Source organism: Suncus etruscus, chromosome 8, assembly GCF_024139225.1.
Source record: "Suncus etruscus isolate mSunEtr1 chromosome 8, mSunEtr1.pri.cur, whole genome shotgun sequence".
NCBI classification, from domain to species: Eukaryota; Metazoa; Chordata; class Mammalia; order Eulipotyphla; family Soricidae; genus Suncus; species Suncus etruscus.
In genome coordinates this window covers 54,328,229-54,356,117 of record NC_064855.1, presented here as the reverse complement: position 1 = coordinate 54,356,117, position 27,889 = coordinate 54,328,229, and the positions used below count along the sequence as shown (strand labels likewise).

The following is a 27,889-nucleotide window of genomic DNA, read 5'->3' as shown; positions in this document are numbered from 1 at the left end:
TGCTATTTTTCTTAACAATCTTAGACTTGTCATTTAATATTAGTACTTTTCTGTTATTTTGTGATTTATGGATTACAAAATGCTTTCATGCTTAATTTCATGAAATCTCTCAGTATTAACTTACAAAAACCTATATATACATATTTCTCTGGTTCATTTTACATATTGATAATACCTGTAATATTTACAATTTCAAAATGTTTAAACAAAGTGTAGAGGTTATCAAGCTTTGTTATTTTCACAGAACTAAAAATGTTTGATGCAGAATTTAATGCAAATTCAGTTTATGGAATAGAACTGAGCAATTTTTCACCGTAACTTTACATTACTTCCCTAAGGCCTTGATTCCTCCTTATTAATCAAAAGAGAAAAATAGCACCACTAATTTCAAGAATGATTTTGAAAACTAAAATGAAACATAAAACTTCTTATACAGACTTGATGTGTCTTAGACATTATTTTTGTGTCATTTCAAGCATATTTGCAATAACTGTCAATAAGTTGTAATGATTCTTGACATAGATTTGCTTATTTTAATGCATGTGTCTTGTCATGGTTCTAAGTGAAATGTTAACTTAATTACCAGCATTATATTTTCAATATGCTTCATACATCTATTAAAATCAACATAAAATATATCTCTTCACAAGTACTTTTTGGGGAATGGGATATAGATCATACTTGGAAGTTCTCAAGGGCTCTTCTTTGCTCTGTGCTCAAGAGACATCAGTGCTTGGGGACCATATGTGGTATATGTTTTATTTCCTATCCTATAGTTCTATACACTTAGCTAATGCTATTAATACAAAGTGAACTAGTTCTATGAAATTATATATTATTATAGCTATGTCCCAAATATTCAGAAATTTTCCTCAGAGAATCTCTATCTCTGTTAACTAGATGTTAAATATTTTGTGTCTTCTAATTTCAATTTAATTTGACTATCTTAACTTAGGTATAAATAGACAAAAATCAAAGATATATGTAAATTAGAATAGGAAAATGACATAACTTTTCTACAGAATTCCAAATAAAAATTGTAATTTCCTTTGATAAACCAAAAGTTCTGTTTTACTTGCAGTTTAAAATGAATTCTATCATAGATCTCACAGATTTCTTTTACCTTAATTTTTTTTATTAAATATATTTTTTTATTTAAGTAACATGATCATATTTGGGTTACAGTCATAGATTTTTTTCTATTTTATTTTCTCAATATTGGTATTTTGAGTATTAGTATTAATACATGTCATTATCGTTTTCTTTCATAAATATACATATATATTTATTAACAATACTGCATATTTAATATATTTAGCAATTTTATATTTATGAATATAAATATAAACTTCATGTTTATATTTAGAAATATTTATGGTTAAAAATCTAATATATATATTTGGTAGTCCCTTGGGGCTTTTTTTAATATTACTTTGTTGGGGAAGTTTCATTAGATATACAAAGTGTCATCTAGTCTGAATTAGTATGAGGCTGAAGATTTGTGTTTTATACAACATGTATTGACCTAATGGTAAAATAATTTGCTTTCTGATAATTAGTTTCTGAAGGGATTAATTTTTCTACATAAGGAAAAATGTGAATTCTGTTTGTTTTTTCAGGACCAATTTAGGTTAAAATAGTAAAGATTACTTTTGTTTGTTTGTTTGTTTTTGCTTTGGGGACACACCCGACAGCGCTCAGGGGTTACTCCTGGCTCTAAGCTCAGTAATGGCTCCCGGCAGGCTCAGAGGACCATATGAGATGCCGGGATTTGAACCACTGTCCTTCTGCATGACAGGCATATGCCTTACCTCCATGCTATTTCTCCGGCCCCGTAAAGATGAATTTTTAAGATAATATTTTAACTTAATCTTTTGTTAATTCATCCTTGCATTGTTTGTAGTAAGCCTGATCTCTCAAGAGATGCTCATAAAGACCTAGTAATTCTCTGTTGAGGTTTCAATGTGAAGACCCAAAATAGGGTATTGTATAGTCCCTGCAATGTTATGGATTACCTTATCTAACCTAGCAGTGCTAGTCTAGGTTCCCCAAATGCCAAACACAGTGATGCTTAAGGAAATTTTGTGCCAAAGATCAAAGATGTCTGACAGCATGCAAATGGATTTTTTACCAATGTACTATCACTTTCCCTCCATCCATTTATTCACATAGCAAGCTCTTGTTATGAAGTTTTATGTGTATTAAATGTTTTCTTTTAAATAACTGATGTAAACTATTCTAAATATAACTCTGTTGAAACTCTTTTTTGCTTGAACTAAAAACAATCTAATATGTGAGAAATGTTTAATTATTATTAAAAATAATTGTGTTTGATAAGACAAAATACTTAAATTAAAAAATTAAATTAAATATTTAACAAATTTTTATTAAAGCACTTAAAATATCTTATGAAATTTTATTACCATGTTGTCAAGTGGAATGCAGAAAGTGTTTAGAAACACATTTTTATGTTAGAAGGAATATTCTTTTTTTTTTTTTTTGTCCCCCAATTCACAATACATACCCGGCAAGGGGCCTGTGTTGAGGTGTATATGGGGTGCCTTTACTGTACCTCCTCTTTCTATACAGCCAGTGTAAAGAACACAGCCTGTGGTAAAATTTGGGAGGCCTTATCTTATCTTTTATTTATTTTATTTTTTTTCTTCAGAGCAAACTAAAGTTGTTTTTTTTTGTTTTTTTTTTAAAGTAAGAATTCATTTAAAGGACAAAATTGATTAACATAATGAGGTAAACTAATATAGCATAATATAGTGACATAACATAACATATAATATAATTGATATAATAATAATACATGTAAGTCAAAGAAAATTTCTGATTAAAAACACAATTTTTTTTTCATAATGGCTTACATATCTTTCACTGTAGTATTTTGGGTACATATTCACATTGAATCAGGGGAATACCCATCACCTAATATGTCCTCTTCTCAATCAAAAATCAAATATGCTGAAAATAGGCAGAGTCCTGTCTAGAGGCTTCCAACCTCAGTTTGAGAGAGGATGTGAAAAAAGTAATTAAAATACCACAACAATACACACACAAAAATATCGAATTAAATAACCTATAAGCACCACAGCAATAAAGACAGGCACCACACAATAATCTCGGTTCTGAAATCAAATCATACTCAAGTGCAAAAAAGAAAAAGACAAAACAAAATAAAATAAAATAATATTGGAGACATCAACCGTAATCTCCACACCAAAATAAAGACGTCAAAAAAATAGATCATTTATTCTCCTCTTGCTGCTTTCGTGGTATGTGGAAGACTTCTACTTTATCTTGGATGGTAAAATCAGACCTGTTTCTAAAGATCTTGGTAGCTGTGCAGATCAGGGAATGGAGTTTATGAAGTCTTTCTTTGTGGTTCTAGCAGTTATGCTTCTTCAATGTCATTTTTTTGTTTTTTATGTGTTCTAGGTGTTTCAGAATAGTGCTACCATTCTGTGTTTTTCTTTTGTCTTCTGACTTACTTCGTTTAACATAACATGATCTAGGTCCATCCACGTTGCTGCAAAGTCTGTGATTGTATCATTTCTAACTGCCATGTAATATTCCATTGTATATATGTACCACATCTTAATGATCCATTCATCTGTTGTTGGACATTGAGGTTGGTTCCAAGATTTGGCTATTATACTGAGTGCTGCAATAAATAGTGGGGTGCATATGTATTTTGGAATGAATGTCCTTCCATCTTGGGGATATATGCCTAGGAGAGCAATTGCTGGGTCAAATGGCAGCTCAATTCTAAGTTCTTTGAGCACTCTCCAGACTTTTCTCCATAGATGTTGGACCAAGGGGCATTCCCACCAGCAATGAATGAGAGTTCCTTTCATACCACATCCTCTCCAACAAAGGTTGTTCCCATTATTTTTGATGTGAGCCAACCTCACTGGTGTGAGGTGGTATCTCATTGTTGTCTTGATTTGGATCTCCCTGATGATGAGCGAAGGTGAGCATGTTTTCATGTGTTTGTTGGCCATCCTGCTCTCTTCCTCAGAGAAATGTCTATTCATTTCGTCTCCCCATTTTTTTATGGCTTCGTTTGGTTTTGAAGGGCTCAGGTTTCTGAGCGCTTTGTATGTTCTAGATATCAGCCCTTTATCTGATATATCAAGTGAAAAGATTTTTTCCCATTCTGTTAGCTGTCTTCTTGCATTAAGTAGGGTTTCTTTTGCCATGCAGAAGCTTTTTAGTTTGATATAGTCCCATTTGTTTATAGTTGATGCTAACGTTTTTGCCATTGGTGCTCCATTCTCAAAGACCCTTTTGATATAAAGGTCTTCGAGTGTTCTGCCTATTTTATTCTCGATAAACTTTATAGATTCAGGTCTGATTTCCAGATCTTTGATCCATTTTGAGTTGACTTTTGTATAAGGAGTGAGATATGGGTCGATTTTCACTTTCGTGCATATGAGTTTCCAGTTGTACCAACACCATTTGTTGAATAGGCTTTCTTTGTTCCATTTCATATTCTTGCCTCTCAAACTATGGATCTATTTAATATTAATACTTTAGAATACACCAAATTATAGTTTGCATAAAAATTATTTAGTCAAATTATACAAACAACTTTAGCATATACTGAGTGTATGAGAATGAATATTTGTAAAATGAATGAAAATATCTCCAAGGAAAATTTTCTTCTATAGTTTTATATGTCAGGATTATTAGCTCAAAAATGTATACTTAATAATGGAAAAGACTTTTCTATATAAAGGCAAATTATCATCTTATTAAAGTTTTGTTTGTTTTTGAACTACTTGCAGCAATACTCAGGACTTACTACTGGCTCTGACCTTAGGGATCACTCAGGTGTAATAAGTAGGCTATAAGCTATAGGTGATAGGTAGGTGATAGGCTCAGGAAAATTCAAACTGCATCAGTTTGTATCCAAGACAAACACCCTGCACATTGTATTATCTCTTTACCCTCTCACTTTCTAAATTTTCAACTACATGTATTATATTGTCTTTAAGTTACTTCAAAGTGGAACATTTGGGTACTTTCTAATAATTACTGTCAATCTGTTTATTATTTAATGGAAGCATCACTGAAAAGTTTTATGTTTGTTTTTCTCTATATCATTTACTTAGTTGTGATTTTCTTTGTGTTTCACTGGCAGCATATTTTAATATGGCATGTTTTTATTCCATGACTGTTTTATTTTGTCTCCTATTCCCAATACAGACCGGGCAAAGGCCCTGAGTTGAGGTGTATATGGGGTTCATTTACTGTACCTCCTCTTTCTATACAGTCAGTGTTAAGAACACAGTCTGCGGTAAGCATTGGGAGACCTTTTCTTTTTTTTTTGATTTTTTTAATCTATAAAAAAAACCTTCACCAGTGCAACATTCCCATCACCAATATCCCAAGTGTCCTTCCTCCCCATCCAACACCAACCTGTACTCTAGACAGGCTTTCTACTTCCCTCTTTCAGTCACATTTTGTTATGATAGTTCTCAGTGTAATTATTTCTGTGACTGCATTAAAAATCCCTATAGTGGGCCTGGAGAGATAGCACAGCGGCGTTTGCCTTGCAAGCAGCCGATCCAGGACCAAAAGGTGGTTGGTTCGAATCCTGGTGTCCCATATGGTCCCCCGTGCCTGCCAGGAGCTATTTCTGAGCAGACAGCCAGGAGTAACCTCTGAGCACTGCCGGGTGTGACCCAAAAACCAAAAAAAAAAAAAAAATCCCTATAGTGAGCTTCATGTCGGGAGCTGGACCCTCCAGTTCCTCCTCTATTTTGTCTTGAGAATCATTACACAAATTTTTTCATTTTTCTCAAAACCCATAGGTAAGTGAGACCATTCTGTGTTTATCTCTCTCCCTCTGACTTATTTCACTTAGCATAATAGATTCCATATATATCCGTGTATAGGAAAATTTCATGACTTCATCTCTTCTGATGGCTGCATAATATTCCATTGTATATATGTACCATAGTTTTTTAGCCGTTCATCTATTGAGGGCCATCTAGGCTGTTTCCAGAGTCTGGCTATTGTAAACAATGGTGCAATGAATATAGAAAGGGATTTTTGTATTGTGTTTTTGTGTTCCTAGGATATATCCCTAGGAGTGATATAGCTGGATCGTATGGGAGCTCAACTTCCAGATTTTGGAGAAATCTCCATATAACTTTCCACAAAGATTGGACTAGACGTATGTTATGACTACTGTTGAATTGTCCATTTGTAGCTCTTATTTTTGTAGATGTCACTGTGAGTTATTGCCAGAAAAATAAATTTTAAACCAAAAATTATGAACCAGGTTCAGTAATACAGGCAAGGATCCCAAATAGAACTGGGCTCAAGTAGCAGACATTCCACTCATACACTAAGAGATCATCTCTATAAATATATATAGCTTATAGCCTACATATGACGACTCCTGAATGATCCCAAAGGTCAGAGCCAGTAGTAAGTCTTGTGAATTGTTGCAAGTGGCTCAAAAACAAAGAAAACTTTAATAAGGTGATATTTTGCTTTTATATAGAAATGTCTTTTTCATTATTAAGGTATACATTTTTGAGCTAATAATTCTGACATATCAAACTATACATGAAGATTTACCTTGGAGATACTTCCATTCATTTTACAAATATTCATTCTCATAAACTCAGTATATGCTAAACTTGTTTGTATAATTTGACTAAATAATTTTTATTCAAGCTATGATTTAGTGATTTCTAAAGTATTAAATATTTAAATATTAAATATATCCATAGTCTAATCTAATTTCACTCTTTGTTGAATTACCTTGTGGAAGAGTGTGGATCAGAATACCTAACACATACTTAATAAACAGAACTATTTGTTATTTTCATCCTTAATTCCCATTCCTAGTATTATATAAAGACATTTTGTAAAGTTCTAGAGAGAGAATATAAGAGCTAAGGTGCTTGCCTTGAATGCAGATATTAAGAGTTCTATCTCTGACATTTCATAAAATCCCCTGAGTCTGCCAGGAGTAACCTATGAGCACAGAGATAGGAGTAAGCTCTGAGCAGTTTTGGTCTTGACTCCAAAACAAAGCAAAATTTGTATAAAATACAGTGGTGACCTAGGAAGCAATCAAAGAAATGTAACCCATTGTCAATGGAAAACTTTACATCATCTATCATTATAATCTAAAAAGATAAATGAAATAGAAAGTTCAAGATTGGCCCTCTTATATTCTTGTCACTTTTATTTGTGGGTTATATTATAGAATTCAGAGTATAAAACATAAAGAAAAAAATATGATTGAAAAACAAAAAGATTGCAATGGAAGTATTTGCATTTAAAACAAACCATTTATAGTTTATATTTTAATTATGTATGCAATCTATACCTATGTAAAAGTAAAGCAATAAATGTAGTAAGAAAGTTTGTTGAGAGCAAGAACAACTCTAATCAAGTAGTTTCTATAACTGCCTACTTAAATATTTTATGAAGTGTTGTAATTCAGGGTAAAGAAATAGGGTCAGATAGTAGAGGAGTCAAATCATTTGCCTTGCAAACAAATCACACTGCTTTATCCCTGATATTACATATGGTCCCTATATAATATATATACTATAATATATATTATATAATATATATACTGCTAATAGAGCCCAGAGTAAGCCCTGAGCCTTTCTCTCATGCGATATCAAAAACCAAAAATATATTAGAAATGAACCATTTCTCCAGCCAACACTAATCATTCAAGTGTTCTTGAAAGTCTTTTTTGAAGTGAGATAAACATATATTTCCAGAAAGAAAACTTGCAGTGGATTTATGAAGCTTGTTCAACAATGTTATTAACATTCAAAACTATTAACAACTGAATTGACAACATAGAACCTCTGTTTTTTTTCTTTTATTAGGTGCCTCCCATACTCCTTGATAAACAATTCTCTGAATTCACTCCGGACATCACACCAATCATTTTGGCAGCCCATACAAATAATTATGAGATAATAAAACTTTTAGTCCAGAAAGGAGTCTCTGTGCCTAGACCCCACGAAGTCCGCTGTAACTGTGTTGAATGTGTCTCCAGTTCCGATGTGGACAGTCTTCGGCATTCACGCTCCCGACTTAACATCTACAAGGCTTTGGCAAGTCCTTCTCTCATAGCACTGTCAAGTGAAGATCCTTTTCTTACAGCTTTTCAATTAAGCTGGGAGCTTCAGGAACTTAGTAAAGTGGAAAATGAATTCAAGTCTGAGTATGAGGAGCTATCTCGTCAATGCAAACAGTTTGCTAAGGACCTACTGGATCAGACAAGAAGTTCCAGAGAACTGGAAATCATTCTTAATTACAGAGATGACAATAGCCTCATTGAAGAGCAAAGTGGAAATGACCTTGCAAGACTGAAACTTGCAATTAAGTATCGACAAAAAGAGGTGAGTATTGCCAAAGTTTATAATCAACATGCCATAGCCATCTAATCATAGTGGGAAAGCATTTCAAATTCTTTTCAGGTTATAGCATAATTATTTAAGGAGATACTCTGTTCTTGCTAGATTCATAACTATGAGTCAGTTTGTATCATAATAAGTGGTTTAATAACTAATTGCATTTTGGCTATCTGTGTTAAAAATGGCATTTCTTGTGGAATAATGGGAAAATAGCGATGTTTATAATATCCAGAATGAAAATTTTGATTCTGTAATCAGTAGGTCTTATTGATTTGGAAAATCACAGGGATATTTGAATATTGCTTTTCTAATCCTAGTAAGGACTTAATATTTTGATTTTATAGCAGTTAATTTTAGTAATTATACATATTTGTAAGAATTTTTAAAATGACTTATGTAAAGGGTTCTACTAAATCACGATATATTGACACATTATATTGTTAGTAATATTAATAAAGAAAAATTAGTTTAACAGAAGATTAAAAAACTAAGACTTTTTTCATGTCTGGCTTAATTTCTTATTTATCAAGGATAAGAAATTTTTTATAATGCAGGTGAGTAACAAATTTTTCATCAACTGTTCATATATTTAAGGTTATAGAAGCAAACTCAGATATAGTATATTTATTTTATTGCATAATTTTCTTGTGTTTCAAATATAAGTAGGCCTTTAAAAAAGTCTTTCTTCTATATTTAGGAAATGCTCAATCACTGTTCACTAACAAAGACAGTAGTTATCTATCCCAGACTGATGTTGAAAAGAAGCTATATAATTTAAGATTCAGAAAAAAGTTAAAAAAATTCTTGAATAATAAAATCTTCAATTCTTTTAAACTTGATTATTTCACTGTGGTTGTCTTATTTACTACTACCTATAAATATTTAAGGTTCAAGATAGCAGAATCTGATTTTTAATGTTTTCTTAAAGATTTCTTATGAGCTGTCATGAGAAAATGAAGGTAGTTAAAGCTTACAATTTTTTTTCTCTTAACAATGAAAAAAAATACTTATTTTTTTGGCTTGAATTCTGTCTGACTCAAAACTAGGTATGATGACTTAAGCCATGTCAATATCAACTTGTTCTTTTAGGTTTTTGCGTGTTGAACTCAGATGGTCTAATTAAAAGGAAATAGTAGAGTCATATAATTTTAACACACAGCTGTAAGATGAAATTATGAAAAATGATTATTATATTTTAAGCTTGAGTATTAAATTTAATTAAATGCATGTACAAAAATGATAAAATAATGTGAGATTGATTTTTAACTAAAATTCTGCCTAGATATTCTATTTATTTTGTTGTTTTGAGGCCACAACTAGTGATGTTCAGGGGTTCCTCCTGGCTCTACACTCAGAAATTATTCCTGGTGGTGATCAGGGCATCATATGGGATGCTAATAATCCAATCTAGTAGGTTGTGTGCAAGGCAAACACCTTACCCCTGTGCTATTTCTCCACCTCTGAGTTGGGTTTTCTTAATTATTCATTACTCATACAGAATCATATATAATTTTGTTTCAAGGGGAAGGAAAACTTAAAGGACTATAAACACAATAATCAAAAAAGTTTTATGGTGTTCACATTTTTATAGTGAGTAAAATAAAATCCACAAGACTTTCAGTCTTTGGAAACAAACAGAACACAGTAGTTAGTATTGAGTTCACCTGGTGCAATTTTTGCTCTTCTGAAGTCAGTGAAAGAACTCAACTCTACAGTAATTTCTATCCTCATCTTATAGTTTATTCAATTTTGTCTTTGCTCACTTGGCTTTTGTGAAAATTTCTGAATAAATTGCTTATGGACTCATTTATCAAATATTTATAATTGCACTACCAAATAAAATCAACTGTTGCTTGAACAAATTCTTTCAAATGATTATCAAGTAAATTGTTTTTAAATGAAATTATTATGTATTTTTATATTTTTTCAAATAATGTGTATACTATTTTCATATTTAGAGCTGAAAAACTTTTCAAATATATAATTTTCAGTACATATTTTAAGTAATAAAAGGCACATGTTGGTATAGCTCTGCCTTCAAAGAGATTATATTCTATTAGAGGAGACAATAATTATTTGCTTCTGAACCAAAAAAAGTAGTATTTTCCCACTTAATGAGTTTTTTCTTGCCTCAGGCATTTTATTTGATAAATATAAAAAGCAACCTCAACTTCAAGTTTTATGTAACAAATAACAAATTTGTTATTAGTAATCGATAAAAGGATCAATGCAATGGGATACATTTGATGATTTCTTTTTTTGTTTGTTTGTTTGTTTTTTGGTTTTTGAGTCACAACCGGCAGCACTCAGGGGTTACTCCTGGCTCTATGCTCAGAAATCACTCCTGGCAGGCTTGGGGGATCATATGGGATACTGGGATTCGAACCACCATCCTTTCACATCTAAGGCAAATTCCTTACCGCTGTGCTATCTTTCCAGCCCTTTTTTTTTCTTTCTTTTAGTTATTTATTTTTTTCATTTGATGATTTCTAACAAAACCATCTAGATGTTTATATATGGATATATACACATATATTTAAAATCTGAAGCATCTGCTAACTTAGAACTTATATTCTTGCCCTGCATATTAGTTAGGAAAGACATTACTGAAGACATATATTAGACAAGAACTTGTTCATTGGACTGTGCACAGTTTTGCAGCTACTGAAATTATACCATGTAAAATTATTTTCATGCTCTTTTTTCCAATCTCTATCATTACTGAATGTATTTGGTGAGCTTGACGCAGTCCTTATTTTACAAATGAAACTATCTTATTTAATTCCATATAGTTTACAACATTCTCAAGTAATTAGTTCAAAAGCAAAAAAATTCAAAAACAAAGGAGCAAAAAAGTATCAAATAATAATGAAATTAGATAAAGGTATATTATTTTTATTAAAACATTAAATTCATTCTTATTGCTTTTCAAGTAAAAGTGAAATATGTTCCTATACAATCAACCTCAGGTTTTAATCACTATTTTTAATTTTTCCTTAGAGTACATTAGTAATCCTGCAATATTCACTTTAAGTAATGGTGCTGAGTTTCGTTCTGTCTTAAAATTAGTGAAGTTATTAAAAGGTAACGAAAAAACCCCAATATTTGAACATTTATCTGCTTGCATCTTTCTTTTTATAGTGGTTTGGAGCTATCGAGAATGGTGGAGAGACTTACAATCAGAGATATTTAAAAAGTTCTCTTATGGGGGCCGAAGCAGTGTCGCAAGCAGTAAGGCCTTATTCATGCTGGCCTAGGTCAGACCGCGATTCGTTTCCCTGACAACCCATTTTGTCCCCCAAGCCAGGATCGATTTCTGAGCACATAGCCATGAGTAACCCCTGAATGACACCAAGTGTGCCCCCTCAGAAAGACCTATATATGTTTGTGTAAATATATATATATATATGTATGTATGTGTATGTATGTATATATATATGTATATATATATATAAGTTCTCTTATGGTTTCAAAAACCTGTTTTTTTTCTTCATTTATTCAAAACTCATTCATAAATGAAATCGAAATCATCAAAAAAATAGGTGGACTCAGGGATGTTGCAACCACAAAGAGCTCTATCTATAACAACAGGGACACTCTGTGCAAAAAAGAAGGAAGCCAAAACAATACTAACAGATAAGAAGAGCAGAAATGAAGCTTTTGTATTTTTTAGATTGTCTATGCTGGAAATCTTATCTGGACCACATAGACTATATATTGTAATATAAATTTCTTAACAATAAATTTATCATGTCAAAAATGTTCTCTTAATTCAAACTTCATTCAAAATGGGACAATAAATAATTGTAAATTTAAACTTGATAGAGTATGAACTTAATAAAAACCAATTGAAGATTCCACTCATATTTTTATGTCCCCAAACTTCCTTGAAAAGCCAGTGCTTGGGGGGGGGGTTCCTTTTTTGAAATCATCCCTGCCTTTATTAGTATTTGAAAGCAAATAATGTTTACTTTTTATTATTTCAAAGCTGCCATTGCATAATATACCTAAAATACCTAAAAATAATATTAGAATAGTAATATGAATAACTGATCCATTCTTTTAGCTCTAATTTCTCTATTTTAGAAACTGTTTCTCTAAATTAGTCATAAAATCCTTGGAACATCTTACAAATAGAATTGAAGAACTGAGCCTTGTTAACAACTCTCAATCCTCCTTCCCTTTACACTTGTGTGTTATTCCTTTTTAAGTCCAGGTTTTCTCATGTCTGGTATAATCTATATCAAAGTATGAATAATTTGAGTGTAAAACAATTCATAGAAATTTATTCTCACAGACATTAAATTTCTATTATAGAAGAATAACGAAGTAAATAGACTAGAAAGAAAAATGAGAAAAGATATATTGTATTCTCTTCTATTACTAAGCTTTTTTATGCTGAAATAGCTATCAGAATCATTCATGTAAATAAAGGAGATAATTTTGAGGCTGGTTTTATGGTCTTTTTTTTTTTTTTTAGTTTACTAATCTGTCCCAGGAATTGGCTTCATTTATTCATTTCATATATACTAGGTTATTTGAATGGTATTTGGTATTATTTACCATATTCATTTTTGTTTTCTGTCTTTACATTTTGAGCAGTTTTAAGATATTCATGTATTTCATATCTTTCTCAAAATTAATTTTCTCTGGGAAGACTTGCCTTAAGCTAGTCTAAATCAGAATTAATTATTGCTCTCTCTGGTCCACCATACTATTGAAATAGTTTTTACTTGTTTTTTTTTAAGGTGATATGAAATTGTTTTCTTATTTTTTTAAGGTGAAATGAGATTGTTTTTTTATTTTTTAAGGTGACCCAAATATGCTCAGGGATTACTCCAGTTTTGCCCCCTACTAAGTACCATAGTTGGTGCTAGAGATGGACCCAGGGTTTGTTGAGTGCAATAAAAGTACTTTACCTCCTATACTATCTCCCCAGTCCTGGTTTTTATTTTTAAATATAAAATGTGCTGGAGAAATATCATAGAGATTAGGTGTTATTTACCTTTTATACAACTGACTGGGTTCATTCCTCAGCATCTCATATTGATTCTGAGCACTACCACGAGTAATGCCTGAGTGAAGAGACAGATGTAACCCCTGAACAGCACTGGGTGTGACTCCACCAAAAAAAAAAACAACAAATAAATACAAAAACCAGTGTGAAACTGGGGCTAGAACAATAGCCCAGTAGAGTGCTTGATTTGCCAAAACAACAACAAAAACCCATTTTCTAAAATGTGAAACAAAAGATAATTGTTGCATTTATGGCATAGTAAATACCACGTTTTTGTGAGGCCTCGATTTGATCAGCATAATGTAGAGATACATGTCATATTCAGTTCAAGTCTAAATGTCACAGCATTTTATGTGGACCCTGTTTAGTTGAAAATATCTGTTGTATCCTTACAAAGATAGCTCACTGACACAACTACAATACTTAGTTTATAGTCAACCAAATAGTAATATTCATAATATACTACTGTATTATTTTATTCCTTTGAACCTCTATAGTCAGGAATATCTTGAGGGACTATGACATCTTGCACCTGGGTTCAATCCTCGGCACCCCATGTGATTCCTCCTGCCAGGAGTGATGCCTGAGCACAGAGACATTTCTTATCTCTACTACATTAGAATCATCTTGGGAATGTTTATATTTTTATTTATTTTTAATTAGTTTAAACTGTAAAATTACAAATATTTCCATGATTTGGTTTCAGTCAGACAATGTTTCAACACTGATCTCTTCAACAGTACCATTTTCTTCCACCAGTGCCACCCACGTCATTTGCCTCCCTCCACCAGTTTATTTCTAGGAGAACACTTCTCCTTTCATTTTTTGGTGTTACTCCTAATTCTTTGCTTAGGTATTATTACTCCTGGTGGTATTCAGAAAACATTATTGGATGTCAGGGATCAAATCTGGGTAGGCCACGTGCAAGGCAAATGCCCTATCCACTGTACAATGGCACCAGCACTGACACACACACACACACACACACACACACACACACACACACACACCCTTTCTTAAAAAAATACTTTTTCACTGTGGTTTACACTATTGTTGTTAAGAGAGATTCATGCATAACACATTACCATCTTTCAGCATCACAACCTCCTCCGATGGTTGAATACTTTCTTCCACCATATATAATGTTCTATCCTTATGTTATCTATAAGTACCCTTAAGTTTCATGTTTGTCTTAGAAATCTTTAAGACTATAATTTTGCTTCTGTTTTACCCATAGTTTAGTTCCATCAGAACACTAAGTGATTGTTTATTAACTATCTAAAAATATTAAAGAGCAGCCAGGATTCATTCTGTTTGAATTAATTGATCAAGTTTCAAACAAATGTTTAAAATTTAGTTTATTTTCCTGATTTCTCCAGATGAGAAGAGAGAAGTCCCCCATTGTGCAATGTGAATATGCACCAAATTTCTTAAATAACAGATATCTCACCTCATATGCAGAAATTCAGCATGAGTAAATTACTATATGAGCTATACAGGATGCCAGTAAATTCTTCTCATCTCTCTCTTCTTATCACCTGCCTGAATTTCCTTAATCTGTATTGCTGCCCAGACACAAATGTTCTTCATTTACTTATATTTTAGTATAAGTAAAATTTATTATAAGTAAATTATTCACTATTTAATGTTTATTGTCAAAAGGCTGCCTGATCTAAGGCCTTTTATTACTTTGTTTTCCTTGTTTTCAAGTAATTCCTAAGAATTTGGTAGTGAAAATATATTTAAAGAACCTAGAGATAATACAAAGATTAAGGTGCTTGCCTTTGTCTGTAGAAAATTGTCATTTGGTCCTCAGTACAATTTATGTACCCCAAGTAGCAGCAGAAGTGATTCTAAGCACAGAACCTACAATAAATGACCTCTGAGCATAACTATATGTGTCCAAAAACAGACCCATTACATCTTATTAAAAAAGGGTGAGTATATTTTTAAAAATGGAGAGAAGAGATAGATATTTCCACAAAAAGGATATAGGAATAGCCTATAAACATATAAAACATGTTCATTATAACTTTGTGTCAGGGAAAATAAATCAAAATGACAGTGATATATCACCTGACACCAATAAGAGTGACATAGCAAAATCACACACAACTGGAAACAACCAGTTTTGGTATGAGTTTGGTGAAAAAGGAGCTCTAATTCATTTTGGTGGGATTGTTCCCTGATCCAGACTACGGAAAACAGCTTAGAGACTTTTTAAAAATGCAAAAATGAAGCCTCCATAATACTTTTCTATCTTATTTCTAGGCATCTACCCCCCAAGCACAAATACATGAATTAAAGAAAAAAATATATGCATACCTATGTTTGTTACAGAATTTAGTACAATAGAATGTGAAAAAAACTAAATGTCCACAATAGATGAATAAAGAAGTTGTGATATATAAACACAATAGAATGGATACAGTCACAAGAAAAGAATAAAATTATGCAGCTCATGGTAACTTACATGGATTTAGAAAGTTGACAGAATGGAAAATTAACAGATTATCTTACTTGCTTATGATAACTAGAAAAACAAATATCAGGTATGCACTATATTAATAATACAGATTTGAGAAAACCATATTTCGGGTGTGGGTGATGATAGATAATACAATAAACTAAAAGTAACAGAGGAACAGGATCTAGAGCAGGGTTCTCAAATTCGCAAACCGCGGGCCGTTTGCGGCCCTCCATACAACATTTTGTGGCCCACAGCTGGCCTTCAAATATCACAGTATTCACGATTATTCGCTTACCAAATAATCGCAATAAAAATCGCATTAGTAAGAAAAAATCGCATTTAACATTCGCATACCCTGAGCAGTTCCATTCAGGGTATGCAAATGTTTAATGCGATTTTTTGCGATTTTTTTCTTACTAATGCAATTTTTTATTGTGAATATTCGGTAAGCGAAATCCCTTATGCGGCCCTGCCTCACCCCGACTTTGCCTCTTGTGGCCCCCACGTAAATTGAGTTTGAGACCCCTGATCTAGAGCATATTGATCATGGTAAATGGAGGTAACAGTGTACACCAAAACTAAAACTGGCCATCTACAAAATTGTGGGAAAGAAGGAAGATCAAACTAGAAGAGGTGGAACAGGGGTGGAACATCAGAGCTACAATGGTGTCTGTAGTATGCAGTAAATGTACATCAATACTATAAACTTAAAATTTGTTTTAGCCATATAATTATCTAACCAGTAATTTTAAAATAAATTCAATATAAAACAATGAGAACCAGAGATGTATAACTGGGTTTAAGGCACTTGTCCTGCATATATATGACTGACCCTACTTCAATACCCAGCACCAAATATGAGCCCTTTGAGAACAAAGTTAGGACTAAGTCCAAACTACCACTAAATGTGACTCAAACAAAACAAAAATGAATAAGTATCCATATATTTAAAGTAGAAAAACAATACAATATTGTCCTCCATATAATAAGTCTATGGGAAAATTTGTATTTCTGTCACAGAAAATTTATTTTTTATATCATAGTAATTTTCTCAAATAAATTTCTGGCCAGATAAGAACTACTGTAAAAGTGTATTTTTATTAGTTTCACCATGACAAAAAAATACAGGGCTAAATATAAAACGTAGTGTTATTCCTTGGAATTTACATTTGCAAATCAGAACAAAAGGGGTTTAAATCAAACTTTATTCCACTGTGATGTTTTAAAAATAAATGTCATGAGGAAAAGAATGATAAAACTGCAAAAAAAAATGCTGGTTATAGACTGCATTTCTTAAACTGAATTTAGTCAAAATTACTTTTTTTATATAAAAAATACATATATCCTGGTATTGTTCACAGACAAGGGTCTAAGAGCCAGTTTTTGACCATAAATAAATTATTTCTAAATATTAACTCAAATTTAATAAGGTAGATCCTTGAAAATAGGATGGACTCTGAACATATTTATAGTAACAAATAACTCATGTTTACATGGTTGAAATAAAATATTATATTAAATATTATTATATTAGAGGTATAAAGTATACAAAATTATATTTTGCTTCTAACTAGGAATGTATGCTAGATCAATTATTCAATTTCTGTTTTATCATCTTAAAAATAGAAAATACTGAGTTTCTCATAGGTTGGTAGATAAGTTGTGTTTCCTAGAAAAGAGTATCCACATTAGTTTCTACAATTATTAAAAGTATTTTTTATCTGTCATGGAATTCTATTTCTATTTCTGTTACTTGATTAATAATAAGTGTATGCATGAGCCAGAGAGATAGCACAGTGGCAGGGCGTTTGCCTTGCACACAGCCAATCCAAGATGGACGGTGATTTGAATCCCGAAATCCTATTTGGTCCCCCTTGCATGCCAGGAGTTAAGTTTTACTTTCTGAAAATCTATAAGAAAAGTCAATACTCTGAACTGTTGTTTTAATATATAAATTAAATATTTCTAGTGTTGGTAGGGGGATGATGAGGTCTTTCTCGTGTCATCTCGGATCCTGCTGCCTGCTTCAGAGTAACGGCGGAGAAACTCACAAAGAAGTGAGATGAAGATCCAGGAGTCAGCCAGCTGTATTTCACAGTCCCTACTGGCATGTACACACCCTCACATGGCCTCCATGTTAAGTCTCTTCCTAGAAGCTACTTGGCTCCTTTTCTGGCTTTCTCTCTCCCTTTCAGTTGATATTCAGGCTTTATTGCTGACTGACTCCCCTCTTCTGGTTCTCCTTGTTGATTCTCTCTGCTGATTTTCTCTGCTGATTCTGATTCTCTTAACTTTCCTTCTTATTCCCTCTCTACCCCCAAGCAGACTCCTCTTGCCACCCATTCCAGGTGTGGGTAGTTCTGATCATTCAAATAAGATAAGTAAGATGTTGGGGGAAAGGGATACTAACACTGAACCATTTATATTAAGACATTTGATCACATCAGAAATCCAAATGTGAATTATTTTATTTTATTAAAAATTACCAGTCCACACCTGGCAATGCTCAAGGTTTACTCCTGGCTCTATACTCGGGAATCACTTCTTGTGGAATAAGGGGACCCTAAGGGATGTAAAAGATAAAACCTAGGATGGCAATGTGCAAGGCTAATGCCCTATGCGCTGTGCTATCTCCCTGACCCCATAAATTGTGAACTTTATCTCAATAGCATAGGTTATTCACAATCTATTTGTTCCATTATCAACTTCCCAAGGAAATTGGTAACACATACTACACACTTGATCTATGTTTCAAGTTGCTTTTTAAAACTTATTTTAGGTATTGCTTATTTATTCTCTTTAAATCTGAAATCTGTATTTCTACACCCTAGAAACAGAAGAAAGAGACAGAAAGAGGTGTCTGTTTGTATGTATGTGTGTGAGTGAGTGTGGAGTGTGTGTGTGAGAAAGAGAGAGAATGAGAGAGAGAGAGAGAGAGAGAGAGAGAGAGAGAGAGAGAGAGAGAGACCTGGGCATTGTGGAGTACGGTTATATGGCGATTTTTGCCTGAATACCATATTCTTAACATAATTGTACTATGTTTTAAACTATAATAAGTAACTTTAATGATAGAAATATGGTACAATTTTAGTATGCAAGAATACTCAAAATTATGTGAATAATTGTGAATTTTTCAAGTGGATTAAAAATAGCACTTTTCTAGCTGAGTTCTCTCTTGACAGTTCTCAGTATACTCATGGACTGATTTCTGGGCCACTCTCTCTTTTGTGTGCACATACCTGCTGTTGCTAGGCAGAAGCAGCAAGGATCAAAGATACCCAACCTTGCTTTAGGAGCCAACCTTTCAGTGCCTGCCACTGTTTAATGGTTGAAGTAAATGCCTGTTTAGGTCTTGTCAGGATTAATTGACAGACAGGACTATGACAGGTCATTAGGCATTTAATTTAACACTAGGATTTTAGTGCTTGAAATTCAATCCTCATGAGTTTTTAGCAGCTAATTAAATGACATGTAACTACTTTCTCCTAATTCGTATCTGAGATTGTTTTTTCCTTTCTACAGTTGAAATTACATTTGCTCAAAATATATAAGTGGATCCTTTTAACCTGCACTGACAAAAACCCAATAAATTAGTATTATATAAAAACAAAATAGCAAATATAACTTTAAATTAATATAAAACACAGTTTTTCTTTGATAATCATTGAAATAAATTTAAAAGAAAGGGATTAAGCATTTTTGAAAGGTTATGCTATTCTATTCACCAGAGAAAAATATTTGTATCCTGAGGATAAGCTACTTTTGCTAGTGTAGTTTTCATTTTTTCACAAAGGTAAAAATATTCAATTTATAATACTATCTTTGAAAAATCCCTCTATGTATTAGGTATATTCTCTTTTTCTAAATTAAATTGCTTTGCTGTACAAAACTAATATTTATAACTCCATGATGATTGACAGGAGTTGTTTGCTATTATTCAGATGAACTTTTTCTTTGTTAATATTGAATACTTATCTTTTTCTGTGGGTTTTGCAAAATTTTTGACATGCAATTTTGAGATTTATTTTTCTTGGATCATTGTTTAATGATCTGTATTTTCTGTCACTTTTTACTAAATAAAATTAGAATGGCCAGTTTTTTATTCATGAATTTGACAATATATACTAGTAATGTATTTTCTAAAAAACACAAAAACCTAGTAAGTTGTTTTTTGAAAAAAAAATGTATGAAACAGAAGCATTGTTGCTCTAAAGAAATCTTTAGAAGCTTCAGGAGATAAATTTCTGCTCAAGTTTTCTTTTATTATATTTTGTACATTTGAGAGGGTATGTTTACATCTTTGTATTTTTACCAAATGGAGGTTATTTAATATTTGACTTTTTTCTTTTTTTTAAATATAATTTTTATTTTAATTATAGTGGCTTACATATCATTCACAGTAATATTCCAGGTACATATTTACATTGAATCAGGGGAATTCCCATCACCGAATTGTCCTCCCACAACCACTCCCATCCTGCCTCCCATATCCTCCACTCTCCCCACCAGGGGATGCTAGAATGCGTGGTCCCTTCTGTTTCTAGTTTATTACTTAGTGGCCTTATAACTGTTTGGTCTTGGTGCCTCCATTACTGCTCCCTCTAATTGGGAGGCTGGACTAGAAAGTTATGTGGTTTTGTTTGAGGAAAAGAAAGGTAATATAATGGGGTAAAAATCGACTACACCGACTATAAGCAGAGTCATTCTAGAGGCTCTCATCCTTGGTTTGAGGGATGAAGGGGAAAAGAAGAAGGTGAAACACCACAACAGTTCAAAAAGAGGAATCAAATAAGATATCCAGTGAGCACTGCTGCAATAAAAATATGCACCACATAGTTGCCATGGTCTTGAGATAGGAAATATGACAAGGCGCAAAGAGGAAGAAGAGAAAAGAAGAAAAAGAAGTAAATATATAATTAAAAAATTGGACAACTACCTCAATATCTACCCGAAAACAAAGAAATCGACAAAAACTAGATATTTGACTTTTAGAAAGCAAAAACACACTTGGTGAAGCTAGTTTTGGATGGTTACATTAGAGAACTTCTTTGAGTTTCATCTAGGAGAGCGGGTGCACAGATGGCAAAATATGAAGAAATGAGAGACCACATAAGGTTATGTGGAAGAACAATGTGTTCTGATTTTTAATACGGAAAATCAGTGATATGCATGGGGGATTTTGCCAGTCAATTTTTTCTATGGTATAAAAAGAATCCTCACATTTGTTTATATGCAAAGTACAAATATAATTTTTATAAACAGAAGTTTTATCATTATACATCTTTGATTTATAAAACAATTCACCTGACTTTCGGTGGTATGCAGACCTGATGAATAGGTATATTTCAAGTAAGAGTCCTGGAGTTAAAAAGAGGTTAATTTTAACACTTCAAAGCAGTTCCTATCTGGCTAGTCTCTGATGTAAATTAGGGGATTTATCAAGGAGCTGGGTTTCCCAATCAAACTTCTTATTTCTGAGGAGAGAGGGTTTTTTTTTTTATTTTTTATATTAGGGACAAATAAAGGAGTCAAGCTATATCTAAAAGGGATGCAAATCTTATTACTGGTAAAAGTTTAACAGCCCAATGCTATATACTAGCCGAATTTTTTTGATGTTTATTCTGAGGTAAAAATTAACAGAGTCCTTTAGAGATTTTCAAAAAGCAAAAAATTTCTTTCTGTTAAAAACTGCAAGGGCCCTTTAAAGACAAAGAGGAAAGTAGTTGTTTTTGGGTGTCTTTAGAGGCTGAGGTTTTTAGGTAAAAAAATTTAATCAAGGATATATTTTCTTGTAAAAACTTCTGTTTGGGAGTAAATTTTCAACTTTATACACACTTAATACAGCAGAAGATAGATAAATATTTAGGCTATGTAAATGTTTGTTACTAAGCATGAACAGTATCATCTTCACTAACAGAAATCTTGGTCAGCCATCCATACTGAGGGAAGACTTCTCAATGAGCCTTCTGACGAGATTCTTTTCACCTTCACTATTAAAAATTTTGATTATGGGGCCTGAGAGACGGCATAGTGGTAGGGTATTTGCCTTCCATGCAGCCTATCCATGACAAATAGTGGTTTGAATCCTGTCATCCCATATGGACTGCCGAGCCTACCAGGAGAGATTTTTCTTTTTACTTTTAATTTACATTTAATGTTTATTTAGGGAAAATAGTTTGCAAAGTTGTTAAAAAAAAAGAGTTTCAGTCATAAATTTTCAACTCCAATACTACCACAGGCATGACTTCACTCCACCAATGATGGCAGGTTCCCTCCTTAACAACACATTTTATTTTATTTTATTTTATTTCTATAATTAATACATTAAAACACTGTGATTACAAAATTGTTTATGATTGAGTTTCTGTCATCAAATTTACACTAAAATCCACTGAAAAAGTGGTACCCAGTTTTTCTTTCCAACCCCACGTCTAGGGAAAGCATTTTATTTCTCTTCCTCTCTCTTTTTTGAAAGTGTGATTTACACTATTGTTAACAAAACGGTACAATGCATATGATTTATCTTCTTTTAGCACAGAGTTTTTGTCCAGAATGATCAGTTCCAACTATCATTGTCATAGGAGACAATTCTTTTTTTAATATATTTTATTTAAACACCTTGATTACACACATGATTCTGTTTGGGTTTCAGTCATGTAAGAAAACGAGCCATCACCAGGGCAACTGCCATCCCCAATGTACAAATCTCCTTCCTCCCCACCCAATCCCCGCCTGTACTCTAAATAGGCTTTTTATTTCCCTCATACATTCTCATTAATAGGATAGTTCAAAATCTAGTTATTTCTCTAACTAAACTCATCCCTGTTTGTGAAGAGCTTCATGAGGTGAGCTGTAACTTCCAGCCCTTCTCTCTTTTGTGTCTGAAAATTATTATTGCAAGAATGTCTTTCATTTTTCTTAAAACCCATAGATGAGTGAGACCTTTTGCGTCTTACTCTCTCTCTCTGACTAATTTTACTCTCAGCATAATAGATTCCATGTATGTAGGGTACCTATCTAAGACCCACCCATTTCTGGGAGGGGTCTTGGGAACCGGATAATAGGTTAGACCTTACCTGCAAAGCCCGGCCCATTCCTGGGAGGGGTCTTGGAATAGGTAGATAAACCCGGAAGCCAAGGGATTAAGGGGCTTTTGCCTTTTGGCCCTGCTGGGCTCTCTGAGGGAGATGGCTGAAAGGATAAGACGCAGGGCAAGCCTAGAATGGCTGTATGCTTGAAAGGTTATGAGTAGGCCACACACATGTGGTGGCTAGGGCCTAAATAAAGATGATTCTTCCTGAAGCCTGCCTGTGAGTGAGTGATTTCACCTGGGCGACTCGTCGGCTGCATGGGGGTTGCTGAGCCACGTGGCCTAGGATGGCAGACAGAAAAATCCACCTCCATCCATCGCCATCCAGCCCCATTCTTAATTATTTAACACTACACATGTACATCCATGTCTAGGAAAATTTCATGACTTCATCTCTCCAGACAGCTGCATAATATTCCATTGTGTATATGTACCAGCTTCTTTAGCCATTCATCTGTTGAAGGGTATCTTGGCTGTTTTCAGTGTCTTGCTATGGTAAATAGAGCTGCAATGAATATGGGTGTAAAAAGGGGATTTTTGTATTGTATTTTTGTGATCCTAGGGTATATTCCTAGGAGTGGTATAGCTGGTTTGTATGGGAGCTCGATTTCCAGTTTTTGGAGGAATCTTCATATTGCTTTCCACAAAGGTTGAACTCTATGGCATTCCCACCAGCAGTGGGTAAGAGTTCCTTTCTCTCCACATCCCCGCCAACACTGCTTGTTCTCATTCTTTGTGATGTGTGCCAATCTGTGATGTGAGGTGGTACCTCATAGTTGTTTTGATTTACATCTCCCTGATGATTAGTGATGTGGAGCATTTTTTCATGTGTCTTTTGGCCATTTGTATTTTTTCTTTGTCAAAGTGTCTGTCCATTTCTTCTCCCCATTTATTGATGGGATTAGACATTTTTATCTTGTAAAGTTCTGTCAGTGCCTTGTATATTTTGGAGATAAGCCCCTTATCTGATGGGTACTGAGTGAGTAGTTTCTCCCACTCAGTGGGTGGCTCTTGTATCCTGGGCACTATTTCCTTTGAGGTACAGAAGCTAATCAGCTTAATATATTCCCATCTATTAATTAATCTCTGCTTTCACTTGCTTGGAGAGTGCAGTTTCCTCCTTGCAGATGCCTGTAGTTTCAATGTTCTGGATTGTTTTGCCTACTTGTTGTTCTACATATCTTATGGTTTCAGTCTGATATTGAGGTCTTTAATCCATTTGGATTTTACCTTTGTACAATATTTTAACTGGGGGTCTAAATTCAATTTTTTGCAAGTGGCTAGCCAGTTGTGCCAACACCACTTGTTAAAGAGCCTTTCTTTGCTCCATTTAGGATTTCTTGCTCCTTTATCAAAAATTAGGTGATTGTATGTTTGGGGAACATTCTTTGAGTATTCAAGCCTATGCCACTGATCTAAGGACCTGTCTTCATTCCAATACCATGCTGTTTTAATAACTATAGCTTTGTAGTAAAGTTTAAAGTTGGGGAAAGAAAGTACTCCCATATTCTTTTTTACCATGATTGCTTTAGCTATTCGAGGGTATTTATTGTTCCAAATAAATTTCAAAAGTTCCTGATCCACTTCTTTGAAGAATGTCACGGTATCTTTAGAGGGATTGCATTAAATCTGTACAATGCTTTGGGAAGTATTGTCATTTTAATGATGTTAATCCTGCCAATCAATGAGCAGGGTATGTGCTTCCATTTCCATGTGTCCTCTCTTATTTCTTGGAGCAGAGTTTTAAGTTTTCTTTTTATAGGTCCTTCACATTTTTAGTCAAGTTGATTCCAAGATATTTGAGTTTGTGTGGCACTATTGTGAACGGGGTTGTTTTCTTAATGTCCATTTCTTCCTTAATATTATTGGTGTATAAAAGGCCATTAATTTTGTAGCCTGCCACCTTGCTATATGAGTCTATTGTTTCTAGAAGCTTTTTCATAGAGTCTTTAGTCTTTTCTAAGTAGAGTTTCATGTCATTTGCTTTAAGGCTTTTTTCAATCTCTTCTGCTGCATGGTGTTGTTATTCATCTCATCTTCCAGTGTACTAATTCTATCCTCAGCTGCTGTTAACCTGTGAAAAAGCTCATCCATGTTTTTCTTCAATTTATCTACTGAGTTTTTCAGACCTGTCATTTGACCTGAAATTTCAGTTTAGACTTTTCTGACTTCTATCTTCATATTCTCTTGATTCTTATTAGTGTTCTCTTCTATACTTTCTTTGAGTTCTGTGAACATCTTCCATATTGCGACTCTAAATTTTTTATCTGAGAGACTGACTAGTTGGTTGGCCATGTTCCGGTAATCAGAGTTACTATCTTCATTCTCTATGTCTGGAACTGGCCTGCGTTATTTCCCCATTGTCACACTTGTATTGTAGGTTTTTCTACGTGTTGTGGTTGTATTCATTGGCTAAATGATGTGAACGGCTGCATAGTGAAGCGAGAGGTTGCCCTCCTCTGGCTCCTCCCTTTCTGGCTGTATCAACTCACCTCCAGGGAAGGCTAGCGGTCTGCAGATGACGCCACACACAGGATGAAATCAGGCCGAGAATGCAGCACAGCACAGGAGATAGAGAGAGTTGCTGGTATCAAAATTCCAGCAGAGTTTAATGGCTTCCTTTCTGGGGGTATCAACTCACCTCCAGGAGAGATTTCTGAGCACAGAGCCAGGATTAACCCCTGATTGCTGCTCTGTGTGACCCTAAAACCAAAAAAATAAAAATCTTGGTCAGTCGTTGATGCTGAGGGAAGACTTCTCAGTGGGCCTATTGATGAGTTTCCTATTAAATAGTAGAAGGCAATACACAACATAGTTTTTTTGGTAATTTTTTTTTTACAATATATGAATACCCATACTATAATTTGGTGCTTTGGTATTTTGAAGCTTTATGTTTCCTGACTGAAATAGGTAATATAGGACTGAAAATGCAGCCAAATCAAGGATGTGGTTTTTTCTTTCTATCATGGATTTCCCTTTTCCTCTTTAACATTTGGGAATACATAGTGTCTTGCTCTTTGCATCATGAGGGTAATGAAAGAAAAGCACACAAAAGGTTTCTATCCACCTGGATTTCAATTTATGATTATTTGAACTTAAGCAATAAAATGATCAGCTTCCAAAAAAATGATCAGCTCCCTGAATATTTGTGAAAGGGTCTGTATTTCCCTTTTCTATGCACTGTTGCACTTTTAAGTGATGGACAGTTGAGTTGTTGATTTTTTTTTACACTGTGTTTTCTAAATCCAGTGATTTTTTTTTTCTTTCCCAAATGACTCTAAGACATTTAGTTCTGAACTTCTTTCACCTTTTGCCCATTTTCTCCTCTTTTGGAGGAAAACTGAACATTTCTTTGGCATTTACTATACAGTAAACACAGGGGATAATCAAAGGGAACTCTGCACTCTGGCCTGCATCCTCTACAGAAATATTTTTTTCTCTCTCGAAGTGCTGTCTACAAAAGCTAACAGGATGTCTATTTTGTGCAAAGGTGGCAAACAAAAAATGAAAAGACAGCAAGTTATAGGCCAAGACTGGAATTTTCCCAGATGTTTCCTAGAATTACATCCTGTCTTAATAATAATAATAATAATAATAATAATAATAATAAAATTCATGTTTTTGTGTTTATATGTGTGATAGTGGGAAATGCTGACTACAAATAAAAACTAGGATCATAGCTAGATTTTATCTGTGCCCATGTACTGCCTCCTTTATCTTTACTCCCTTTCTTTTATCCTTCTATTCTTCCTTCATCCCTTTTTAGGTTCTTTCCTTCTTTCCTTTCTTACTTCTTTCGTTTATTTGTTATTCAGTCACTTATTAAAATGAAAGTGATCTCTCATATTTGTTTTTGCAAATTATGTCCAACTCAAAGAAGCAATTCTGCTACAAAAAACTGCCAAATTAATAGGAATGGAAAAAAATATATGATCACCATAAGAATCACAAAGGCCATGACAGAGTCATCTTGATATTCAAATAATGGTTCCAGACTCAGTCAGCTGTCTGAAGGCCACATTGGAGAGATGATGGATAGACTCTTCTTGTAAGAACTTGTCTCAGCCTTCCAACCTTCACAACAGTAAAAAGATTCCAAGAGAAATCAACCCAGATCTTTCTATTGAAACTCTAGTTCTTCTCTATCCTTTGACTGAACACTGCTGAGTGTCTATTGATGCCCTGTGAAACAAATGTTTTCACAATGACATTATGAAGAGTAGAGCATGAAATTCACCCTTCTCAATATGAAGATACGTTATATAGTTGGATATAGTTATTTATGACACAGTACTCTATAGACTCACCATTTTTCAATATTGAAACCTCTTTCGCAGCATGGTATTTAGCTGCTCATGTGATTAGTTCAAGAAAGTGGAGATATCATAAACTGATGCAAGTCTTTATACAAATGAAACAAAGAATTCTCTGGAATTCTTTCTTCCTGTGTATAGAAGGCAAGACAACTGGATCTTAGCAGATGTTTAGTCTGTGGAATCTTGTTCTTGGACTTTCCAAAACCTAGAATTGTTAAAAATAAATATTTCTTTCCTAAAATTTCCCAGTGCACTGATAGTATAGCCCTATCTAAGACACACAAAGTGTGTGATATAATTGTTATTTAAATTCATCTATTATTTTAGCATAAAAGATGGGACTGTTATCCATCCTAAAACATGCCAAAGATTTTGCTGTTTCCCAATATCCTTCCTTTTTGTGTTTTCCAAATCCTTTCTTACTTTCCTATCCTTAAACTTTCTAATATTTGAGAATAATATACTTGTGTGCCTTATGAAATTTCTCTGCCATCATGACTCCAATTTTATTCCATCTGAATGCAGATAACTTTGGGAAAATGGAGGGATATTGAAAATCTGGAAGATGAGTTTGTGTGGTACTAT

General features: G+C 33.5%; 1 protein-coding gene and 2 non-coding genes across 3 annotated transcripts in view; 1 reads left to right on the top strand and 2 right to left on the bottom strand.

The window, feature by feature from the left end:
• Nucleotides 1–27,889, top strand: part of TRPC4 (transient receptor potential cation channel subfamily C member 4) — a 207,908-nt gene that overhangs the window by 79,677 nt on the left and 100,342 nt on the right. Inside the window, exon 3 of the mRNA XM_049778889.1 lies at nt 7,878–8,396. Coding sequence (XP_049634846.1) covers nt 7,878–8,396 — 519 coding nt within the window. The remainder of the gene's footprint in view (nt 1–7,877; nt 8,397–27,889) is intronic.
• Nucleotides 2,498–2,630, bottom strand: LOC126016599 (small nucleolar RNA SNORA51). Its single transcript, XR_007498389.1, has one exon. It is a non-coding gene; the product is annotated as a small nucleolar RNA SNORA51 (small nucleolar RNA).
• Nucleotides 5,194–5,325, bottom strand: LOC126016636 (small nucleolar RNA SNORA51). Its single transcript, XR_007498424.1, has one exon. It is a non-coding gene; the product is annotated as a small nucleolar RNA SNORA51 (small nucleolar RNA).